The 20,157-nt window shown below is 35.9% G+C and overlaps 4 protein-coding genes across 7 annotated transcripts in view; 2 read left to right on the top strand and 2 right to left on the bottom strand.

Annotated features, from left to right (window-relative positions):
- The window catches only part of kcnn2 (potassium calcium-activated channel subfamily N member 2), a 259,379-nt gene that overhangs the window by 19,103 nt on the left and 220,119 nt on the right, over window positions 1–20,157 (bottom strand). The gene's annotated exons all lie outside the window — the stretch shown is intronic.
- gmcl1 (germ cell-less, spermatogenesis associated) lies at window positions 760–12,272 on the top strand. Its single transcript, XM_022681148.2, has 15 exons — window positions 760–1,041; window positions 3,636–3,830; window positions 4,502–4,625; window positions 4,739–4,835; window positions 5,305–5,402; window positions 6,218–6,330; window positions 6,445–6,510; window positions 6,609–6,693; window positions 7,522–7,612; window positions 8,605–8,745; window positions 9,661–9,730; window positions 10,026–10,101; window positions 10,237–10,382; window positions 10,565–10,652; window positions 11,410–12,272. The coding sequence occupies exons 2-15, from the start codon at window positions 3,655–3,657 to the stop codon at window positions 11,548–11,550; spliced, it is 1,512 nt and encodes a 503-aa protein (XP_022536869.2). The 5' UTR covers window positions 760–1,041; window positions 3,636–3,654; the 3' UTR covers window positions 11,551–12,272.
- On the bottom strand, window positions 13,540–16,930 carry fam136a (family with sequence similarity 136 member A). The gene is made up of 3 exons (XM_007228800.3): window positions 16,537–16,930; window positions 15,152–15,292; window positions 13,540–13,962 (listed from the first exon to the last, which is right to left on the bottom strand). The coding sequence occupies exons 1-3, from the start codon at window positions 16,621–16,623 to the stop codon at window positions 13,774–13,776; spliced, it is 417 nt and encodes a 138-aa protein (XP_007228862.1). The 5' UTR covers window positions 16,624–16,930; the 3' UTR covers window positions 13,540–13,773.
- Window positions 17,805–20,157, top strand: part of LOC103023969 (prenylcysteine oxidase 1) — a 121,947-nt gene continuing 119,594 nt past the window's right edge. For 2 of the 4 annotated variants that reach the window (XR_007427331.1, XM_022681146.2), the window contains exons 1-2: window positions 17,912–18,053; window positions 18,618–18,757. Coding sequence is in view for 3 of the 4 variants with exons in the window: in XM_022681146.2 (XP_022536867.2) it covers window positions 18,646–18,757 (112 nt within the window). In the remaining variant the exon portion in view is untranslated. The other 2 variants (XM_022681145.2, XM_049468329.1) reach the window with 2 other exon arrangements.

Raw genomic sequence — 20,157 nt, 5'->3', positions numbered from 1 at the left:
ATGAATTAATAAAAAACACATTGGGACAAATACTAAAGAGTTATAAAAAAAAATCTAAATCTAAATATGATGTTGTTGTTAATCTACAATCTGTTTTATGTTGTGTACGTAAAATATTATTCAGTAGTATAAAATATGTTTTATTCATCTTCCATAATTTACATTACATAAAATAAGTAAAACAATTTTTTTGTCAAGAGCTACATATTTTTGTTTTGTTGATACGTGATGATAATTGTTTGTGGCTGTTTGTAGTGTTGATTTATTCATCATCATCATCATCATCATCATCATCATCATCATCATCATTATCATCACCATTATCATTTTAAGTAGTAGTAGCAATAGTAGAAGTAGTAGTAGTAGAATTCATTAAATTGTGCAATAAACTGTGGAGAAATAATGCACTAATAATACAAAATCCCAAAACTTACATGAAAGTAGATCATCATCTTCCTCATCTTTTTACATACATTTTTTAAAAACAAATTCTATTAACAAAATACATAAAAACGTAAAAATTTTGATTTTGTGAAATGGGACACCCTAGAAGCTTTTAAATAATTATGAACAAATAAAAATAAATAATGAAAAAAATATATATTTCACTTCTTCTGTAAATCTGTTTGACAAATAAAAATCATCTTATTTTTTTTCTTTATTCCAACAGAAAGCTCCTGTACAACAGGGGGCAGCACGAGTCCAAAATACTGCTTTACAAAATAAGGGTTTTGAGCTGAGGCTGAAAATCTGTTCCGTTTGTTGATTTTGTTGCAGAAAGAGTGAGCAGGGTTGGTTGTTTTTTTTTTTTTAGCGTTTTTTGTTTAAATATACATAAATATAAATATGTAATGATGTAATTACAGCCTGTATTATATCGGGTTAATGGTCAGAATCTGCTGGCGGGGTGTGTCTGCGTGTTTTGGATAGTGTGATTAAATTCAGTAGCGTTTGATCCGGATTGTTGGTGCTGTAGGTGAGAGCTTGGTTTGTTTACCTCTGTCTGGAGCAGAAGTGTTGGGACACCGGTGGATTAAAGAGGTGAGATTGGACTATATTAAATATAATACTGTTTACACTGGGATTACATCAGGTAACTTAGTTAGATGCTGAATAATGAAATATATATGTCCACGGTATGGAGCTAAATTTAGATATATGGTGGTTATTTTATTGTTAAATGACACGATTAGTGTTTTATGTTTTGGAATTCATCATATTCTTATACGTAATAAACTCCCTTTCTTACTAATATAAGCCCTGAAAGAGCTGATGCTATGAAGGCAATTGTCCATTCCTCCTTAAGTGGTGCAGCAGCAGTTACATTCAGCTTTAATTTAATTAGCTAACCTAATTATATTTTAGGTAATGTATTTTATTTTTTTTATATTTAATATAATTTGAACACAGCAATGTCACTGTTTTATCTCTTAAACAACATTTATCAGCTCAAGTTGGCATATTTTAGGAATTATCCTTTCCACCTTAAGTAATAGTACAGCAGCGGTTATATTCAGCTTATTTAGCTAACTATAGGGGAACTACCGCCTACAGTAACGTTAATGTAGTTTAGATTGTAAAATTTAATATCATTTAAAACATAGCAATTTCACTGTTTTATCTTTTAAACAACATTTATCAGCTCAAGTTGGCATATTTTAGGAATTATCCTTTCCACCTTAAGTAATAGCACGTTACAGCAGCGGTTATATTCAGCTTATTTAGCTAACTATAGGGGAACTACCGCCTACAGTAACGTTAATGTAGTTTAGATTGTAAAATTTAATATCATTTAAAACATAGCAATTTCACTGTTTTAAGTTATCTCTTAAAAACGTTTATCGGCTCTATCTAATAGCTAACTAGATTAAAATTAGTAACGTTATTTGTCCATTCCACCTTAAGTGGTGCAGCAGCAGTTAGTTTACATTCAGTTTATTTAGCCTGTTAACTAAGTTATATTTTCGCTAGTATATTTTAGATGTTAATATTTAATATTAATGTAAATACTGCGATTTCACTGTTTTATATCGTGACCAACGTTTACCAGCTCTATCTGCCGGGTAACTGACGAGAGGTTGGCATCTTTTAGGAATTGTTCGTTCCACCTTAAATGGTGCAGCAGTAAAGATTACATTCTGGCGCCTCTTCTGCATCATTTAAGGTGGAGCGGATTATTCCTAAAAGAGACCAGTGAAATGGCATCGTTTAATTAATATTAAATAAAATTAAACAGTAATGTTATGTGAACTCTAACCACATATTACAGCTGTAAAACCTTAAATGTCTAATTTAAAATTCTTCAAATGTGGCCAAATAATTGTTTAAGTCCAGTTTAAACTAACTAAACAGACAGTATAGCAAACTATATTTGCTTTATTTTACTTAATAGAAATGCTCTCATTGTTAGCAAATTTCTTATTTTAGAAAGAAGGAGGCCTTGACAAGCTAAGAAAGTGTTTGGGTGAGCATTATCCTGCTGAAAGAAAATGCTATCAGTTCAAGGTTCTGCCATGAGAGGCAGCAAAACATGTCTGCAAATAACACTGAGTGTTCCTTGTATCACTACTAGGAGTAACTGACTGTCGTATGCAATGCTCTGTCTCTATGGCTACGTTTACATTACCAGGCTGAAGTGACTAAAATCTTATTTTTTTGCTCAATGTGGCTCAGATCAGATTTTTTCATGGCTGTGTGAACATGCCAAATCCAATTTTTTCAAATCAGATTTGGGTCGTTTTCATATGTGATATGTATCCGATCCATGGACATGCAACATGAATGTGAACGGTCAAAATTTGCTTGGAACTCATGCATCTTTTTGCTTTTACGCATTAGCACTATGTGCTTCTCTCTATTACCCACACATCTCTTGGTGCATCTGTGCAGCTATAGCTACAAAAACAAACAGCAAAAACAAAAGCAAAAGCAAACCGCCTGGCCTTTTTTCCATTCCTCCACCTGAACATGTACTTCAGACTAGCTGTTTACTCTGCACTCCAGCAAAAGATTATCCACATATGAGCTGCTAACGCATCCATTTCTCTCTCAAATATGAGTTTTTTTGTTGCTGGTGAAGAAGGCAACATTTATACACGTATCAGTGTGCATGTGAGGTGTTTCAGGGACAGATTCGTTCATATTACTCACTGATACCATTCACTTACATTTGTGAATGTGAACCATTAAGATAGCCAAATCCGATCTGAGCAAAAAAAATCTGATTTGAGCAATGTGGCTTGTAATGTGAACGTAGCCTAAGAAAAATTTTGTCAGTGACTGTACTATAAAGGTTAAAATCAAGAAAATTATAGATTGTACATATATAAGGTCCTTTCACAGCAGCACAAACAAGCTGCTTCCAGGCTCCTTGCACCTTCCGGTGGTTTAACCTTAACTAGTGTGATGAATTCCTAAGTAATACACTCATACACTATCAGGGGGAAATGTATCACCCCCAGCTTTCCAGAGCACCGGGGATTTGATGACCTTGAATGAACCTTATAAATAACCTTTGCCATAGGACATATGTTTGAGAGTGTTATAGTGTGAATTATTAGTCTATATATGCTGGTTATGTTATAAACTCTGGGTGGTTTGGTCAGTGTTTAACAGCAGTTATTTGTTTTGATCAGGTTGTAGAGCTGAAGGGTGATGGGGGCTCTCGGAACCCGTTTCCAGGCTGCTCCCCAGAACCCCGAGCCGGCTGTGGAAGGACACTGTTCGGGAATCAAACACAGCTGTGACTGCAAGAAGAGGAAACGAGCACCTCACTGCGAGTGCGACAGCGAACCGGAGGAAGACGACAGCCTTCTGGACACACCTCGCAGGTTAGGCTTGTGTGTGTCTGTGTGTCTGTGAAAACCAACACAAGCAGATGGCATCACTCTCCAAACCATCACTGATCATCAGTAAATTTTACATTTCTTTTGTAAATCAAGGGATCAGAATCTGGAGGAAGAGTTGAGAGACACACAGTTCAAACTGCTTGAGGTCTAGTGTGAAGTTTCCACCAATCAGTGATGGTTTGGAGAGACATGTGATCTGCTGGTGTTGATCCACTGTGTTGTATTATCAAGTCTAAAGTCAGTGCAGTTTTGTTTTCCCGCAAAATCTTACAGCACTTTATGCTTCCCTCTGCTACTGACAACTTTTATGGAGATTCAGATTTCATTTTCCAGCAGGACTTTGCACACTGCCCACACTGACAAAAGTACCAATTGGTCTTATTATATAATATTTAAATTTTCTGATACACTGATTTTTGTGTTTTCATTGCCTGTAAGCCATAATCATCAACAATAAAATAAATAAATGCTTAAAATAGATCACTCTGTGTGTAATACATCTATATAATATGAGTTTCACATTTTGAACTGAATTACTGAAATAAAGTAGATTTTCAATTATACAACTTGTAAATAGAATTTTGACATTGTGTAAATACGCTCATTGTGTTCAATAAAACATCTGATGTGAGTCTGTATTTTCTCTCTTTTAGAAAGAAGCTAAAAAGCACCTCTAAGTATATCTACCAGACTCTGTTTCTGAATGGAGAAAACAGCGACATCCGCATCTGTGCACTGGGCCAGGAGTGGAACCTGCACAAAGTTTACCTGTGCCAGGTAGGGCTCCACATTTCACACTGAATTAACTTAAATAATATGAGTAATAATTATCAAATATGTGTTATATTATATATATTTGTTTTTGTGTGTGTGTGTGTGTGTGTGTGTAGTCGGGGTATTTCTCCAGCATGTTCAGTGGCTCCTGGAAGGAGTCTCATATGATGGTCATCGAACTGGAAATCCCAGACCAGAATATCGACACAGAAGGTGAGACTGTTTAAAAAAACTTTAGTATGTACCTTCTCATTTAGTGTTTCATTTATTCATTTTTATTTCCTACATATTAAATGAATAGTGAAGTAATCCAGATTATAAAGGAACACATAAGGAATCATGTAGTAACTTAAAAGTGTTAAAAAAAACTCGCTCTTCCTTTCCTGGGGTGGTCCTAATGAGAGCCAGTTTCATCATTATATAGTTTTTAATTGTGTTTGACTGACGTTTATTTTATTTCTTTTTATTTACTTGAATAGTTCTTGCTTCTCATAATCTGGATTAGAACATTAGTCAAATAGAGCTATTCATTGTATACCAACTCTACCTCTTCACAACTTTACAACTAATGCTAAAATAAAAGTAAAAGGGAAGAAATTCAAGTAATGAACTCTCTTGACAAGTTTAGCACAGCTGTTAACTGAAAGTGTGTGTGTGTGTGTGTGTGTTTGTGCATATATAGCCCTGCAGGTGGTGTTTGGCTCCCTCTACAGAGACGATGTGCTGATCAAACCCAGCAGAGTCGTCAGTATTCTGGCTGCTGCCTGCATGCTTCAGCTGGTCAGTGCAACAGATCCATACTCCCCTTTTACACAAGAATGATCAGTTATTTTTCATTGATTTCCCACAACACTAGTGAAACATTACATGAACCACTATTTGACACCAATCTTTGCAGCTATCTATTAAATATTTATTTATTTTTCCCCCTCAATTTTTCAAACCACCCCAGAGAGGGGAGATACGGAGGAAAAAAATACAATATAAAGATAAATACAAAGGGATAGTATATGTAGATACAAATGTATACAAATATAAACAGATGTGCAAAAATGTATATCAAGTGTATATATAAGAAACACATATATATTAATAAGAAAAGAAAAACTAAACATAGAATGCCACTTTGCTTACAGGGTCAGTTACGTTGTTTTGCACAGTGTTAATTATTTCAAAGTGCTAATTTCGCCAATAGGAAAGGCTGAGAACCCATACAGAATCAGAATCAATCCACTGTTGCTGTTTTTTTGTTGGATGAACCTGCTGCATCCATTTTCTATTTATAGTCTTTTTACTTTCTGGCAACAATATTTTAAGCAACTATTTGTAATTTTTTCCTACTAATTGCAGCATTTTTCCCATTAAAGGTTCGGCCATGAAAAAAATATTCATTAATAATCAATATTTTGCCTTTAATTGATACAGAATTCCAAAACAATATATTGTTATCTATTGATATATCAGCATGATTTTACTAGATAATGGAAGTGGGCTTTATTCAGGGACGTACTGATAAAGGGATAGTTAGCGTAGCTGCAGTTGTACTAAAAGTGGTGTGTGTGTGTGTGTGTGTGTGTGTGTGCGCGTGTGTGCAGGATGGACTGATCCAGCAGTGTGGAGAGACGATGAAGGAGAACGTCAGTGTTAAAACGGTGTGTGGATACTATGCTGCTGCTAACATGTACGGCCTGGACTCCGTCATGAAGAAGTGAGTAGATATCTCTTCTCTCTCTCTCTCTCTTTCTCTCTATTTTTGTTCTGATCTGCTGTGTTTTTATCTGGCGGCGTGATAACGACTCTGAGTGTTTCTCTGGGTTTACAGGTGTCTGGAGTGGCTCCTCAATAACCTGATGACCCATCAGAATGTGGACCTGATGAAGGAACTGGGGTACCTCTCTATTGATCTGTAGTCTATGTTATGTTATTTTGCTATTTAAACATAATGTTGATTGTTTGTGTTGATTTAATGTGTTTATCTTTTTAAAGAGTTGAAGTAATTGAACAGCTGATTCAGTCATCTGATCTGTTCGTCATGCAAGTGGAGATGGACGTCTACACTGCGCTGAAGAAGGTATTGTATCTTGTATTTAGAGAATTAATCTTGTCCTTTTCCATTTTCTAGTAAAGAGTATTTACTGAAGAGTATGGTTATTCAGTGCCTGCTCAGAAAAAAAGGTCACCACTTGGATTTAACTAAGCAAATGGGTAAGAGCCTCCCATTGGTGTATCAAGCAGAAAATAATATCTAAGGAGATTGTAGCTTAAACCAACAGTGGACATCATGCATGTTCTTTCTTTTTTTTTTATGTTTTGTTGCACATAACATGTTTGAGAGCTGTTGTCCATCTGAATAGGCCATGAACAAGTTTAAGCCAATTAAACAGTACCTTGGCCCTGCCTAATGCACTGGAAAAACAGTAGTACTAGGGAAACAGCTTTTTAAAACTTCTTACATTTTTTCCCCATCACAGCAGTTAATTCAGGTCTGAAAGGGTTAAGAAAAGCACTGGTCAGTGAGGATACTTTTGCTTCAGTTTGCTAAAGAGTGTAAAGATTAAAATGGGTCATGTGAAGGTCTGATGATGAGTCCAGATTTACCCTGATCCAGAGTGATGGAACATCAGGTTAAGCAGAGAGGCGGCTGAAAGAAGTGATGCTCCCATTATGCCATTATGGGCTATGATCTGGGGTTGCAGCAGTTGGTCAGGTCTAGATTCAGAAACTATATGTGCCCAGAGAATGAATGGGCCTGTTCCAAGAGGACAATCCCAGGATTCATGGGGAGTGTAGAGTTCAAAGAGCATGAGATCATCGTCACACATGACTTGGGTGTAAGTAAATGCAGGTGTGGTCTGAGGGTGTCATCAAATCAAAACAAATCTCTTTTTTTTTATTTCAGTGGATGTTTCTGCAGCTCAACCCATCCTGGGATGGTCCCATCAAGCAGCTTTTGGTAGATGCTGATGCGTGGCTCTGTAAAAGAAGAAATGGTACGTTTCTAAATCATGTTATTAATTTATTTTGTTTAGATATACAGTATTTGTGTAGGAGATTATGGTGTGTCTGACAGGATTTGTATGGCCATGAAAACCTGGAAAAAAAGTAATGGAATTTCAAAATAGCAATTTTTTAGACCGGGATAAGTTTTGGAAAAAAAAATACCCAGAAAGTTTTAGAGAAATCTTTGAAATTTGCAATTTAAAAATCTTTTTTTTTTTTTTTTGATCTATCCACAGAGAAAATCTATTTAGTTCAGTAATTTAGCTCTATACAATGGAGCTCTCAGCATTTGATACACTTTATTATTTTTTGACACATTTTATTATTATTGAAGACTGTGTGTCAACATGAGGGGTGTGCCATATCGTATCGTACGCAATAATATCGCCAACATTTTTGAATATCTTGAACAATATTATACCCTGAAACTTGACGCCGTATCACCCACCCCTAATTATCACATCAGGGTGCTACTTTTTTTTTTTTTTTTTTTTTACTGTTTTTAGCAAAAGAAAAATATACACTGTTCTCATTTCCAATAGAGAGAGACAAATTATATCTGTCCATTATCATTTATTTTACTTTAATCCTGGATATATGGAGACTTTCGGAGTGCATTATTATTAGTATCATGACATTCTGGATCATTGACTTCTGTTACAAATCTGATACAATTCTTGTATTTTTTAATAACTCAGTTAGGGGTGTGCCATATCATATTGCATGCAATGATAAAATAATTTTTTTTGCAGTAGTGTATTCTTGAAATAATATTTCTAATTTAGTCTTTTGTCATATCACCAAGAGTATTGTTATCACAAAAATACCATGAAATATCATGATATTATTTTAGGGCTTTATTGCCCACCCCTACCCAACATTACTTAAAAAAAGTTTTTTTGTTTTATTGTTTATTTCTGCACTGATATTTAAAAATGGAAATTTCTTAGTTAAAAACTAAACCTGTGTGTGTTTAATGCAGAGCTGGGGGAGGATGAGCCGTTTTTGTGCACAGAGCAGGGGCAGCCCTTCACCCCCGTCTTCAGGCACGTCCGCCTTCAGTACATCATCAATGACTTGGCCTCTGCTCGCATCCTCGAACGAGACAATATCATTCCACCCGGTAAGAGCCTGTACCAAGTTTACACACCAGCCCAGGGAGGCTGGTAACTCTGATGAACTTATCCTGTGCAACAGAGGAAACTCTTGCTCTTCCTTTCCTGGGGCGGTCCTGATGAGAGCCAGTTTCATCATTATGTTTTTGATGGTCTTTTTTGCAACTGCACTTGAGAATACTTTAAAAGTTCTTGAAATTGACTTACTTAGTTGAGTAGTTCTTGCTTCTCATTATAGAGATTAGAGCATTGCTTAAATAGAGCTATTCACTGTATGTCTGTAACTCTACCTCTTCACAACTTTACAACTGATGCTCTCAAACACTTTATTAAGAGACAAGAAATTTAAGTAATTTACTCTTGACTAATTTAGCACAGCTGTTAACTGATCCATTTTAGGTGACTCCAACTTATAAAGCTGACACCAGCTAGTTAGCGTTAGCTATCTTGTGTAAGTAACTGTAGGTTTAAATCGGATCTCTGGTTGATTGTGCATTTTGCCATACATATACCATACATATACACAATGGGAGCACAGTTTGACAAGGCAGCACAACTCGACAGAACACCAGTCAAAGCAGGCGCCGTTTGCGTCAGATTTTGATTTTGGTTGACAGAGCGAACACTGGTGGAAACGTGTCACGTTCAGAGGCGATATGTTTGCCTGTATGAATATTCGAACGAGAGCCAAAATCCTGTCTTTCTTCAGAGAACAGTAATTCAGTGAACTAAAGCAGGGCTAAATAGAAACACCTGAGCAATCTTTTTATTTAACAAAAAAAAAGAAAACGGCTCATATGGCATTTATTTATTTTAGAGACCACAACTAGACATTTTAAAATTAGTGAAAAATCAATGAAATAAGACCTTTAACGCTACACTCGAAATGACTTTTAGCTTTTGTTTCCTTTGCTCATCTCCAGACTGGTTGTCCAGTATATACAAACAGCAGTGGTTCACCATGCTGAGGACTGAACATGACAATGACAACGGGTGAGTTACCATACTTTCTATTTCTCATGTAAAAAATGGAGATTGTGGATCTTTTAATGCTCATTCAAAGCAATGTATGCACACACACACATATATATATATATATATATATATATATATATATATATATATATATATATATATATATATAATGGTTACATATATTATTATTACTAATCTGACACTGTATTGTGTTGATGTAAAACAGAATACTTTAGAATAGAGGCATTAAGAGTTTATAGTGAACTACTTATCATTTAAATGACTTTCTATTGTATCTCTGGTTGTATTATAGACCCCAAGAAGCCAATAAGGATGAGTTTGAGAGGAACAGTATGCGCTGTGGCAGGAAGCTGAACAAAGACGGAGATGTGAGTCTAGATGCTAATAATTAGTTATTTTATAATAAAAATATATTATTATATATTGTGTTGCTTTTACAGTCACTGATGCAGGCTGTTCAGTACAGTGTATTCATTTGTATCCTTTGTATTCATTTCCATCAGTACTGTTGGAGGTGGACCGGCTTTAATTACGGCTTTGATCTGCTGGTCACCTACACCAACCGCTTCATCGTCTTCAAGAGAAATACCCTCAGCCAGCCATGTGGGGGCGCTGTCAACTTACAGCCTCGACGACACCTTGCATTCAGGTGAGTCAAAAAAAGGAATTACAGACATTTTTCACATTTATGTGTTGGGTAATGTGGAAGAAATGTAAAATATAGTGATTTCTGGTCATTTTGTAATCGATTGCTGAGTTTTTCCCCCGTACTTAAATACACTGATAATTAATTTCTCATTTTTTATCCCATTTTCTACCTAATTTGAACAGGTTGCGGCTGGCTTCGTTTGACAGCAGTGGGAAGCTGATTTGTAGCCGGTCTACAGGCTACCAGCTCCTCACCCTGGAGAAAGACCAGGTCTGTCTTTACAGTCATAAACTCATTTATTAAAGATTAATAATGAATGTCATTAAATAAAACAGTATGTGGACAACATTTTAGGGATACCTGTTTATTAATCAAAGGTATTAAGAAGGGTTTATCTGTCTCTCTCTGGTTGTCTGTCTGTCTTTCTGTTGCTGTCTGTCTGTCTCTCTATCTGTCTCTCTTTGTCCAACTCTCTGTCCAAATCTGTCTCACTCACTCACTCTCTCTCTTTCTCTCTCTACCTCTGTCTGTCTTTCTGTTGCTGTCTCTCTCTCTCTCTCTCTCTCTCTCTCTTTCCCACTCTGTCCAAATATGTCTGTCTCGCTCTCTCTCTGTTTTTCTGCTTGTCTCTCTCACTCTCTCTCTCTCTCTCTGTCTCTCTCTCTCTATGTCTGTCTGACTCTGTCTCTTACTCTCTCTCGTTCTTTCTCACTTTCTCTGTCTCGCTTTCTCTCTGTGTTTTTCTGTGTTTCTCTCTCACTCTCTCTGTCTTTCTTTTTGTTTCTATGTCTGTCCTTCTCTCTCTTTCCTTCTGCCTCTCTTCCTGTCTGTCTCCTTGTCTTTTTGCCTGTCTCTCTTTCTCTGTCTCGCTGTCTGTCTCTCCCTCTTTCTGTCTCTCTTTCTGTGTCTCTCTGTTTTTCTGTCTTTCTCTCTTGCTCTGTCTCTTTCTGTGTCTCTCTGTCTTTCTTTTTGTTTTTCTGTCTGTCTGTCTGTTTCTCTCTGTCTCTCTCTCTCTCTCTCTCTGTAGGAGTATGTGGTGATGAATCTGGACAGTCGTCTCCTGTCGTTTCCGCTGTACGTGTGCTGTAACTTCCTGTACACCTCGCCGTCCTCCGAGCGTCGGCCCGACGCCGGGGAACCGGAGAGCAGCACCCGCAGCGTTTCCTGATCCACCAGCCAATCACCTCAGTCTTCATCCAGTGACATCGTCATCATCGTTACCAGGTCCCATCACCACCACCTCCTCCTCAGCAGCAGCCCAGCCTTGAAGAAGCTCCTTTTTACAGACTGTTTTTTGTATGCCTCGTTATTGTTTTTTTTGTTTGTTTTTTTATGTGTATAATAATTTTTTTTTATTTCACTCCTCTATTTATTTTTGAATAATAGAGTGAGTTTTTTTTATATAATTTTGCTGTAATTATTATAATAATTATTCACACGACACATCAGCAGAGACACGGCGTGAGGGGCTGTAGTGTTTTCACTGTTTTTCGTCTGACTGACTCTGTGAATTTTTTTATTTTGTATGAAAGTTAACGTTTCGTCGTTTCGTTTGTGTATATTCTTGTTTTTTTGGCTCATGCTGGACACTACTCTGATGCGCATTCATTCCTATTTATTCAGTGTTTTGTATTCTTAACAAAACTGGTGCTGGCTTTTTAAAAGGTTGTCTTGTTTTGTAACCGGTGTTCGCCAGTGCAGCTCCGCTTCAGGAGCAAAACTGACAGTATTGGTTTTGAGCCGCTGGGCATTTCAGATAATTTCCATGGTTCCGTAACTGTAGTATATTAGATTTAGAGTATTTATACATCGTAAACAGGAAGAAGAATTTCATTTTGGACCAAAAATGACAAGGAACAGAAATAAAACTCAAGAAAGAAATCATTAAAATCTGATGTTTATTTATTTGTGCCAAGATCTGATTGTTTAGAACTGTGTTGTGTGTTTAGACCTCTAACTTATTGGATCCAGATTTATTATTATTGTAGGACTCCAGTGTAAAATGGAGTTTGAGTTGAGTTGTATTAAAACATGATAATGCATACAAACTTTTGTAGAATAGCCCACCTTCTTTCTCCCTCAGCATTCTGAAATACAGCCCTTTTATGCTCCCTACAGGCTTACAATGCTACTGATAGGGGCATAGAGTTACCCACTGAAAGATGAATTGTTTCCATACCACATACATAAATGTAAAGCTTTTAAACTCCAGTTATAAAGCTTTAAAAATCAATGCTCTGGCTGTTATCTCCAGCATCAGCTCACAGAAGCTCAAATGCCTTTACGCCTTTACATTTATAAACTTAGATCTTTCACAATTGCTACATATAAAACAAATTGTTTTGGACTCATTCAGACCCACATTATCACTAAAGCCAGAGATCAATCTGATCTTATAAGAAGACCTTGCTGCTCCTGTTCTGCCTTTTGCACTGCTTTCTGTAATAACTACCAGAGGCGTAGCAGCAAATTCTGGGCCCTGTACACTCTCAAGATCAGTGGGCCCCTATCCATGCCAGTACACAAGGAACGTGAGCGAAAAAAAATAAATAAATCAGGATTTTTCATGGGCCCTTTGTAGAACATGGTGAGGATGGGAGGTGGGAGATGTGCTTTCCTGTCTTTGCAGGAAGTAGAGGCGCTGCTGGGCTTTCTTTGTTATGGAGCTGGTGTTGAGGGACCAGGTGAGGTTCTCTGCAATCTCCTCTACAGGTCTGTCTATACCTTTTATGTAATGAGATTTTCAAGTTTATACATTTATAAATAGTTTATAAAAGTGCTCTTCTTATATTTAGATAAATATCTATAGAAATATCATATATTTAGATAAAAAAAAAACTAAAAATTTCAGTTTTCCATCTCAGAAGTTCTTTATCCCCGTTACATGCCTTGTCCCGTATAAGGGCTACAGGTGTAGATGATACAAAACCCTTTTCCTCTGCAGTAAAATAACTTATTTACATTTTAAAAACTTTGGAGAAGCTGCATTTACAATTAGAATTTGTACCTTAATATTGTTTATTATCAAACATGAAACCTTTTTATGTAATTTTTTTTGTATGTAAGATTTATGTGTGTAATATCAGACAGAGAACTGACAAAAATGCTGTCCTGTTAAAGGGTTAACTAAAAATCAGACAGAACACATTTTGTTTACTAGTTTTATTTAGCATTGATTTTATTTTTGTACAAAAACAGAGTCAGCAGACGAGGCAAAGACGAATCACGACAGGAACATGAAGAAGTCACAGTACGGCGTCAGCGATGAAGAGGAGCAACTTTAACAGATTAACAGAAATCATCATGAGAGTCCGAGTCCATCAGAATCTCGATCGCTCTGTGATCGATCCTTCACATCATAATCTAATTAATAATGTTATTGATCAGCTGATCACTGAGGTATTGACTGCAGGCTCTCCTTCAGCTTGCGGGTCATACTGGGCAGCAGACTGAGGTGATCGTCCACACAGCTGCCCACACACTTCTCCATCAGCGAGCGCACGGCCGGCTCCTTCGCCCCGGAGTCGAACAGGTCTTTAGCCTTATCGTTACAGTGCATGGTGCATCGCGTCAGACGATCCTGAACAAGAGAAGATCACAATTATCACTACTGCTTTGTTCACACAACAACTAGAGCAATTCCTATATACCTCCAGCATTGGGGGATATACGCAGCCTGTGGACTAGGGCTGTGTATTGGCATGAGTGCAGCAAAAAAATATATACCCTGGACTATTACAGAACCCTCTCTTGAATCCTATCACAGTGTGCTTAATTAGTATATACTGATCTAAAGTGAAATAATCCCATATATTGAAGCATCACTTTACAAAATGAACCAGTCACAGGACCCCACACATAGCAATGGGTGCAGATAGCTTCCATGCCTGCAGCAAAACCCACTAAACCAGAGGCCAACAATTTCAGGAGGACCAGAGATCTGTACTGTGAATTGCTCCTGGGTATCGCTGCGTTATTGATGTTATCTAAAATAAACAGCCATTAGTCTGTCTGAATGGAAGGCAAATTAATTTACAGAACAGCATTTAGTGATGCAGCAAAAAAAGCACCATCACAGTGAGAACTGATGACTTTAGGAGAGATGGAAGATTACTATTAAAGAAACATTGGTCGCAAACTAAGACGGTCCTCTCCATCTGTACAGAATGGCTTACTGGGAGGGTAGCTCTGGTCACAAAGCACCGCTAACTTAAGAGACCCAAGATAAGAGGGTCTTAAGACTATTAGGATCTGATTAGTGACCATTAAATCCTTGAGCACTCAGACCCTACATTAGGCACTCATTCATAACCAGAAGAACAAATGCTTTCTTACGTTACTTAAACAGAAATGTTGATTATTTATATTTTACTGGAGTAATTATTTTATATTTTCACACAATTATCTGAACATTCTACTCCTTACATTTTAAAAACAACCTTTTTACTCCTATTTCATTTAATTTTGTTTTCATTCCGGGTTCTCATCGTTCAATAAAACCCCTATCCAGGTAAATCTCTCCATCCAGATAGAGTGAATCTGATTGTGATTGGATGTAGAGAAGTATAAACATATATCATTCCGTTCTTACATTATTTTTAAGTCTACATTATCTTTAAGTAGTTTAAACCAGTATTCTTCAATTTTAACAGAAGTATTTTAATAAACTCTAGTATCGGTACTTCTACCTACAGAGTAATGAATACATATATTATTTGTGAAAAGTAATGTGAAAATGCCTAAAAATGAACAAATCTGTGTCTACTCACCTGGAACTGTTCCAGCTCGTGGGTGACCAATCCCTGAGCTTTGGCCAAAGGTGTGTGGCAAACTTCTATACACTGGTGTACCTGAGCCATAGAGTCAGACGAGCGCTCACAACAGTCCGCACTGCACCGGAACATGCGCCCCTGAAACATATGATTAGTAAACTGTTTATTAATTATAAATTCATTATTATACATTAAACAGCAGTAATTATAAAAGAAAGCATCTTTCCTTCGTTTGGTAGTACATACAAGAGCATGTTTAGTCATTTAGCATAAATATATATATATATATATATATATATATATATATATATATATATATATATATATATTAAAAACAGACAATAGCTAAAATGCTACTGTAATAACGAATATCACAGCAGTGTAAAACATATAACATTATGACACAGCACCACATACAGTAATTAAGCTTATTCCTGGACTACACAATGCAACTCCATAGCAATACCTGGAAATACCACAGCAACCACCTAGCTTATATAACCTACTATAGCCAGTGCCAAATTAACCATAATAAAGAAATACCTAATTAACCACCAAGACACACCTTAGCACAAGTGCCCTAGCAAACACTATAGCTACTACTGCAGTTACTGTATATCGTATGATATACAACAGCTTGCTAATGCCCTAGCAACCACCTAGTGACACCTTAGCACAATCAGTCAGCCAATCTTTAGCAACTGCATTACAATATCTTGTTGCAATACTCCCTGGAAATACCACATCCACCACCTAGCTAGTGTAATCTACTATAGCCAGTGCCAAAGCAACCTTGAGATACCATAGCAACCACCACAACTACATACATTTACTACAGCTTGCTACTGCCCTAGCACCACCTGTTGCACCATGACAACCACCCAGTGACACTTTAGTAATACCTGGAAATACTACAACCACCTAGCTAGTGTAACTTACTATATCCAGTGCCAAAGCAACCATCAGAAAGAAATACCATAGCAACCACCATAGCTACCACTTTAGTTATACAGTAGTATATACTATAGCTTAATACTGCCCTAGCAACCACCTGGTGCACCATAACAACCACCCAGTGACACCTAAGCATGGCCATGTCGACCAGTTAGTACCAACTGCAATGCAACTCCATAGAAATACCTGGAAATACCACAACAACCACCTAGCTATAGTAACCTACTATAGACAGTGCCAAAGCAACCATGATAAAGAAATACCATAGCAACCACAATAGCTAATACTGTACTTAAAAATTAGTTAACAGGCTGACTTTTGGGATTGTCCGTTCCACCTTAAATCGCCAGGCGACAGAATGGAGCAGCTGCACCATTTAAGGTGGAACGGACAATTCCAAAAGTCATCTCCAGATTGAGGAGGTTTACCTGCATTTTCCGGATGTGCTCCTTCTCCAGATTCTGCACCATCCCCTCCACCGCCTTCTGAACCCTCACCTGATGAGCTTCAGCCATCTGTCCTCAACTTTAACCACAGTTTATACAGAACAACTCTGGAGACTATAATAAAACTAGCAGTCCATTACCACCATATATACACACACACAGCCTGCTCTACTACACTAACAGCTCTCCCTGCCCAATACACTGTTTAAACTGACAGCAGTGTGTGTGGGTAGTGTGTAAGGTGTGTATACAGTGTGTGTAAGGTGTATAAGGTGTGTATGTGTGTGTATAGAGCGTGTGTGTATAATAAGGTGACCCTCTCTCTCATTCACGCAGAAGCAGAAGCATGGTATAGAGGGGACCGGAAATACGTCACTCCCCGTGACTGCAACAGGGGACTTTTATCACTCTATTTTTATTTTTTCAAAACAAAACTAAATTATATTGTTTTAATTTTAATGTATTAAACACTTACAAAGCATGAATTATATTTTATATGAATTAAATTAATTTACAAAGTATGAATTGTATTTTATATAAATAAAAAATAAAACAATTAAATTATGTAATGTTAAAAAATCTATGTTAAGATAACACAGAAAGGAACTATGTATAAAAATTGATTAAAACAAAAATACAATTAATGCAAAAAATTAAAGGTTAATTTTATGGCATAATACAGAGAGTAAAGGCTAATTGCTTCTTATTCAAAATATAATCTATCTATCTACCTTTCTATCTATTTTAATGTTGATCATTTAAATAAAAATTATTAATTATTTTTAATGTTAATTATGTAATGTTTCTATACATTTCAATGTAATATTAAGATAACACATGAAGGAAATGTATTATATATGTATTGAAATAGACTAAAATAAAACATACACTTCAATAAAATAGAATTAAATATAAATTACTTAAAACAGGAATGTAATATACATAGTATAAAAGGAAAAATTAATTTCATTTTATAACATATATATTCATATGTTAATATTTATATTTAAGTGTTTTGCTTGTTTTATTATTTTCGTATATAAATGTATGTCTAAACTTTTCTATTAATTACAGACTCTAATGTGTTTTAAAAATAGGCTTTTTAATTTTAGTTTACTTATAAATGGTGTGACATTATTATTATTATTATTATTATTATTATTATTATTATTATTATTATTATTATTCGACACGTTTCGTTATATGAAACAAAAGTTTGATCTGTGGACTTTTATTTTGGTACGTCGCGTAGATAGTGCTGCTGCTGCTGCTAGATTCACGCTGCTGTGATCTCTGTTCCCTGTGTGTTTAATACAGAGCTACTACAGGTTTCAGAGCTCGGTGAGATTATATATCATATGTTAATATATATAATAATAACCCTACAGCATTAAATACAAAGCATAACACTAACTTACAGCTCCTACAGGAGTTTATATTGCAGTATAAACTTTTAGAGAGCTTTAAATGAGTTAATCAGTGTGTTTCTGTGTTTGCAGGTCAGTAACAAGTTTTATTACAGACGTTCTGTAATTATTAACTAATATTTTGAAACAGTCCAGTAATGCAGTATAATCTATATTATACTGGTTAGTGGCTGGTATATATAGTCAGTAAGTTATATATAATTTAAATAGCACCTAAAAGCTAATTTTTTCATATTTCAAAATTAAAATAAATAAGAGCAATATTATATTTTTATATATTATAATATATAATATGTAATGTCTGTCTATCTATCTGTCTGTCTGTCTATCTAGATACATAGATACGTGCATTGTTAATATACTACTACTACTACTAATAATAGTAATAATAATAGTATTAATAGTCATTATTATTATTATTATTATTATTATTATTATTATTATTATTATTAATACTAGTAGTAGTAGTAGTGGCAGTGGTCATACTTATGTTAATTTCCTTTTTATTTTACAGAAATCCACTACTGTCATTAGGTGATCTTTGGTCTGGTCTAAATGAACTCTAACCTCCGAACTCCTGAAATAAACAGCTTTAACTCGGTATATCTAAGCTTTCTTTCTTTCCTCTCCTTATAGATGTTCCTGCCTGTGAAGATCAGAGATCATGTATCTGTGTAGTCTGTCAGTCAGAGCACTTTTATTCGTCGGGGTCTGTCAGGTCGGACGTAGGGGCTTCGTCTCGGCCACAGAGACTAAAGAGCAGCCTAAAAAAATTGGTAAAGTTTCATTATAATCATCTATTTTCACTTCTAATCTATTTGAATCTAATCTAATTACTTGAGGTGTTTACTAGAAGAAAATATCACTATATGGTAGTAGTATTTAGATTTTTTGTTTTGTTTTACAATAGTACATTTTTTTTTTAAGTATTGCACACAGTGCAAACAATTTATTTAATGTGTAAAAAATTGGTGCCAGAAGTGGTTCATTTAGTGTTGTGTTTAAACTCCGCCCACTAGATGGAAGTGGTGTACTCGCTCATTAGATCCCACTGCTCTGATCGGATAAAAAGTAAACTCTTTTCTATTACTCAGATTTTATAAATGTGGTGGTTTTCCAAAATTTGATAAGAACAGTAATTATGTGCAGTATATTGCCTTGCTTACAGTATATTTTATCGCAGTGTATTTTATCATAAGGCCTTTAAGTGGGGGACTAAGTACACAAACCCTGTATTTGAGTTAAAGTAGTGAGTTAGTAGTGAAGGTAAAATATTACTTCAGTAAAAGTAGAATTTCCTCTTTTATATCTCCACCAGAGTACATAGTACAAAGATGTTTACCTTCTAATGACTGAAAAGTACTAAAAGTATAGCTCAAATGTCCTATTATAAATGTCTTAATCAGCTCATTTTAGGTAAAAAGGTATTTACAGAAGGGATATGGAGAGATTACCCATTTTGGTATGAAGTAATGGACTTAAAAGTAAGATTTTGGAGTTTGAAATGTAGTGGACTTCAGTAAGGTACAGCAATACACCAAACATACACAAGAAACATAATTAGTTACTTTTACTTACTGCTATCATCGCTGTCCAAAGAAAAACAAGTATCTCCAAAACAGTAACTTTACAGGAGAAAGAAAATCCTTGTAAACTTTCAATTGAAGCCAATGTAAAAAGAGTTTATTTCAGGTAATTTTGAAGTATTTCTATTTGTCCGTTTATTAAGAAATGTTGGCACAGTGTAAGGGACAGTTTGTCTGTTCAAATTATGTAGTAAACTAAAAATTGAGATACTTGTTTTTCATTGGACAGCGATGATATCGACCCCCCCTCTTCCTAACAGCAACTGTTAGCAGTTAGTTTATTAGTGTTCTCCTTTAGTAAGACCCTAGCAACCAACTAGCAACACATTAGCAACCACCCTAGATACCATAGCAACACCTTAGCAACCACCTAGCAACACGTTAGCAACCACCTAGCAACATCTTAGCAACCACCCTGGATACCATAGCAACACCTTAGCAACAACCTAGCAACACCCTAGCAACCACCTAGCAACCACCTGGTATATGTTAGCAATTGCCTAGCAACCAGTTAGCAACAGCTTAGCAACCACCTGGAAAACATTAGCAACTGCCTAGCAACAGCTTAGCAACCACTTCAGAAATGATAG

Source organism: Astyanax mexicanus, chromosome 20 (assembly GCF_023375975.1).
Source record: "Astyanax mexicanus isolate ESR-SI-001 chromosome 20, AstMex3_surface, whole genome shotgun sequence".
Classification (NCBI taxonomy): Eukaryota; Metazoa; Chordata; class Actinopteri; order Characiformes; family Acestrorhamphidae; genus Astyanax; species Astyanax mexicanus.
The sequence above is the reverse complement of the archived record's forward strand: the minus strand, read 5'-3'. Positions and strand labels throughout refer to the sequence as shown.

What these genes read in the sequence shown, in the direction of transcription:
- gmcl1 (XM_022681148.2), top strand. Translation starts at nt 3,655, where the DNA reads ATGGGGGCTCTCGGAACCCGTTTCCAGGCTGCTCCCCAGAACCCCGAG. An exon ending in GACCTGATGAAGGAACTGGG is followed by an intron (nt 6,511 to 6,608) that starts GTACCTCTCTAT and finishes ATCTTTTTAAAG; the next exon opens with AGTTGAAGTAATTGAACAGC. An exon ending in AGACAATATCATTCCACCCG is followed by an intron (nt 8,746 to 9,660) that starts GTAAGAGCCTGT and finishes GCTCATCTCCAG; the next exon opens with ACTGGTTGTCCAGTATATAC.
- fam136a (XM_007228800.3), bottom strand. Translation starts at nt 16,623, where the DNA reads ATGGCTGAAGCTCATCAGGTGAGGGTTCAGAAGGCGGTGGAGGGGATG. An exon ending in AGCACATCCGGAAAATGCAG is followed by an intron (nt 15,293 to 16,536) that starts GTAAACCTCCTC and finishes CATATGTTTCAG; the next exon opens with GGGCGCATGTTCCGGTGCAG. An exon ending in ACGAGCTGGAACAGTTCCAG is followed by an intron (nt 13,963 to 15,151) that starts GTGAGTAGACAC and finishes TCTCTTGTTCAG; the next exon opens with GATCGTCTGACGCGATGCAC.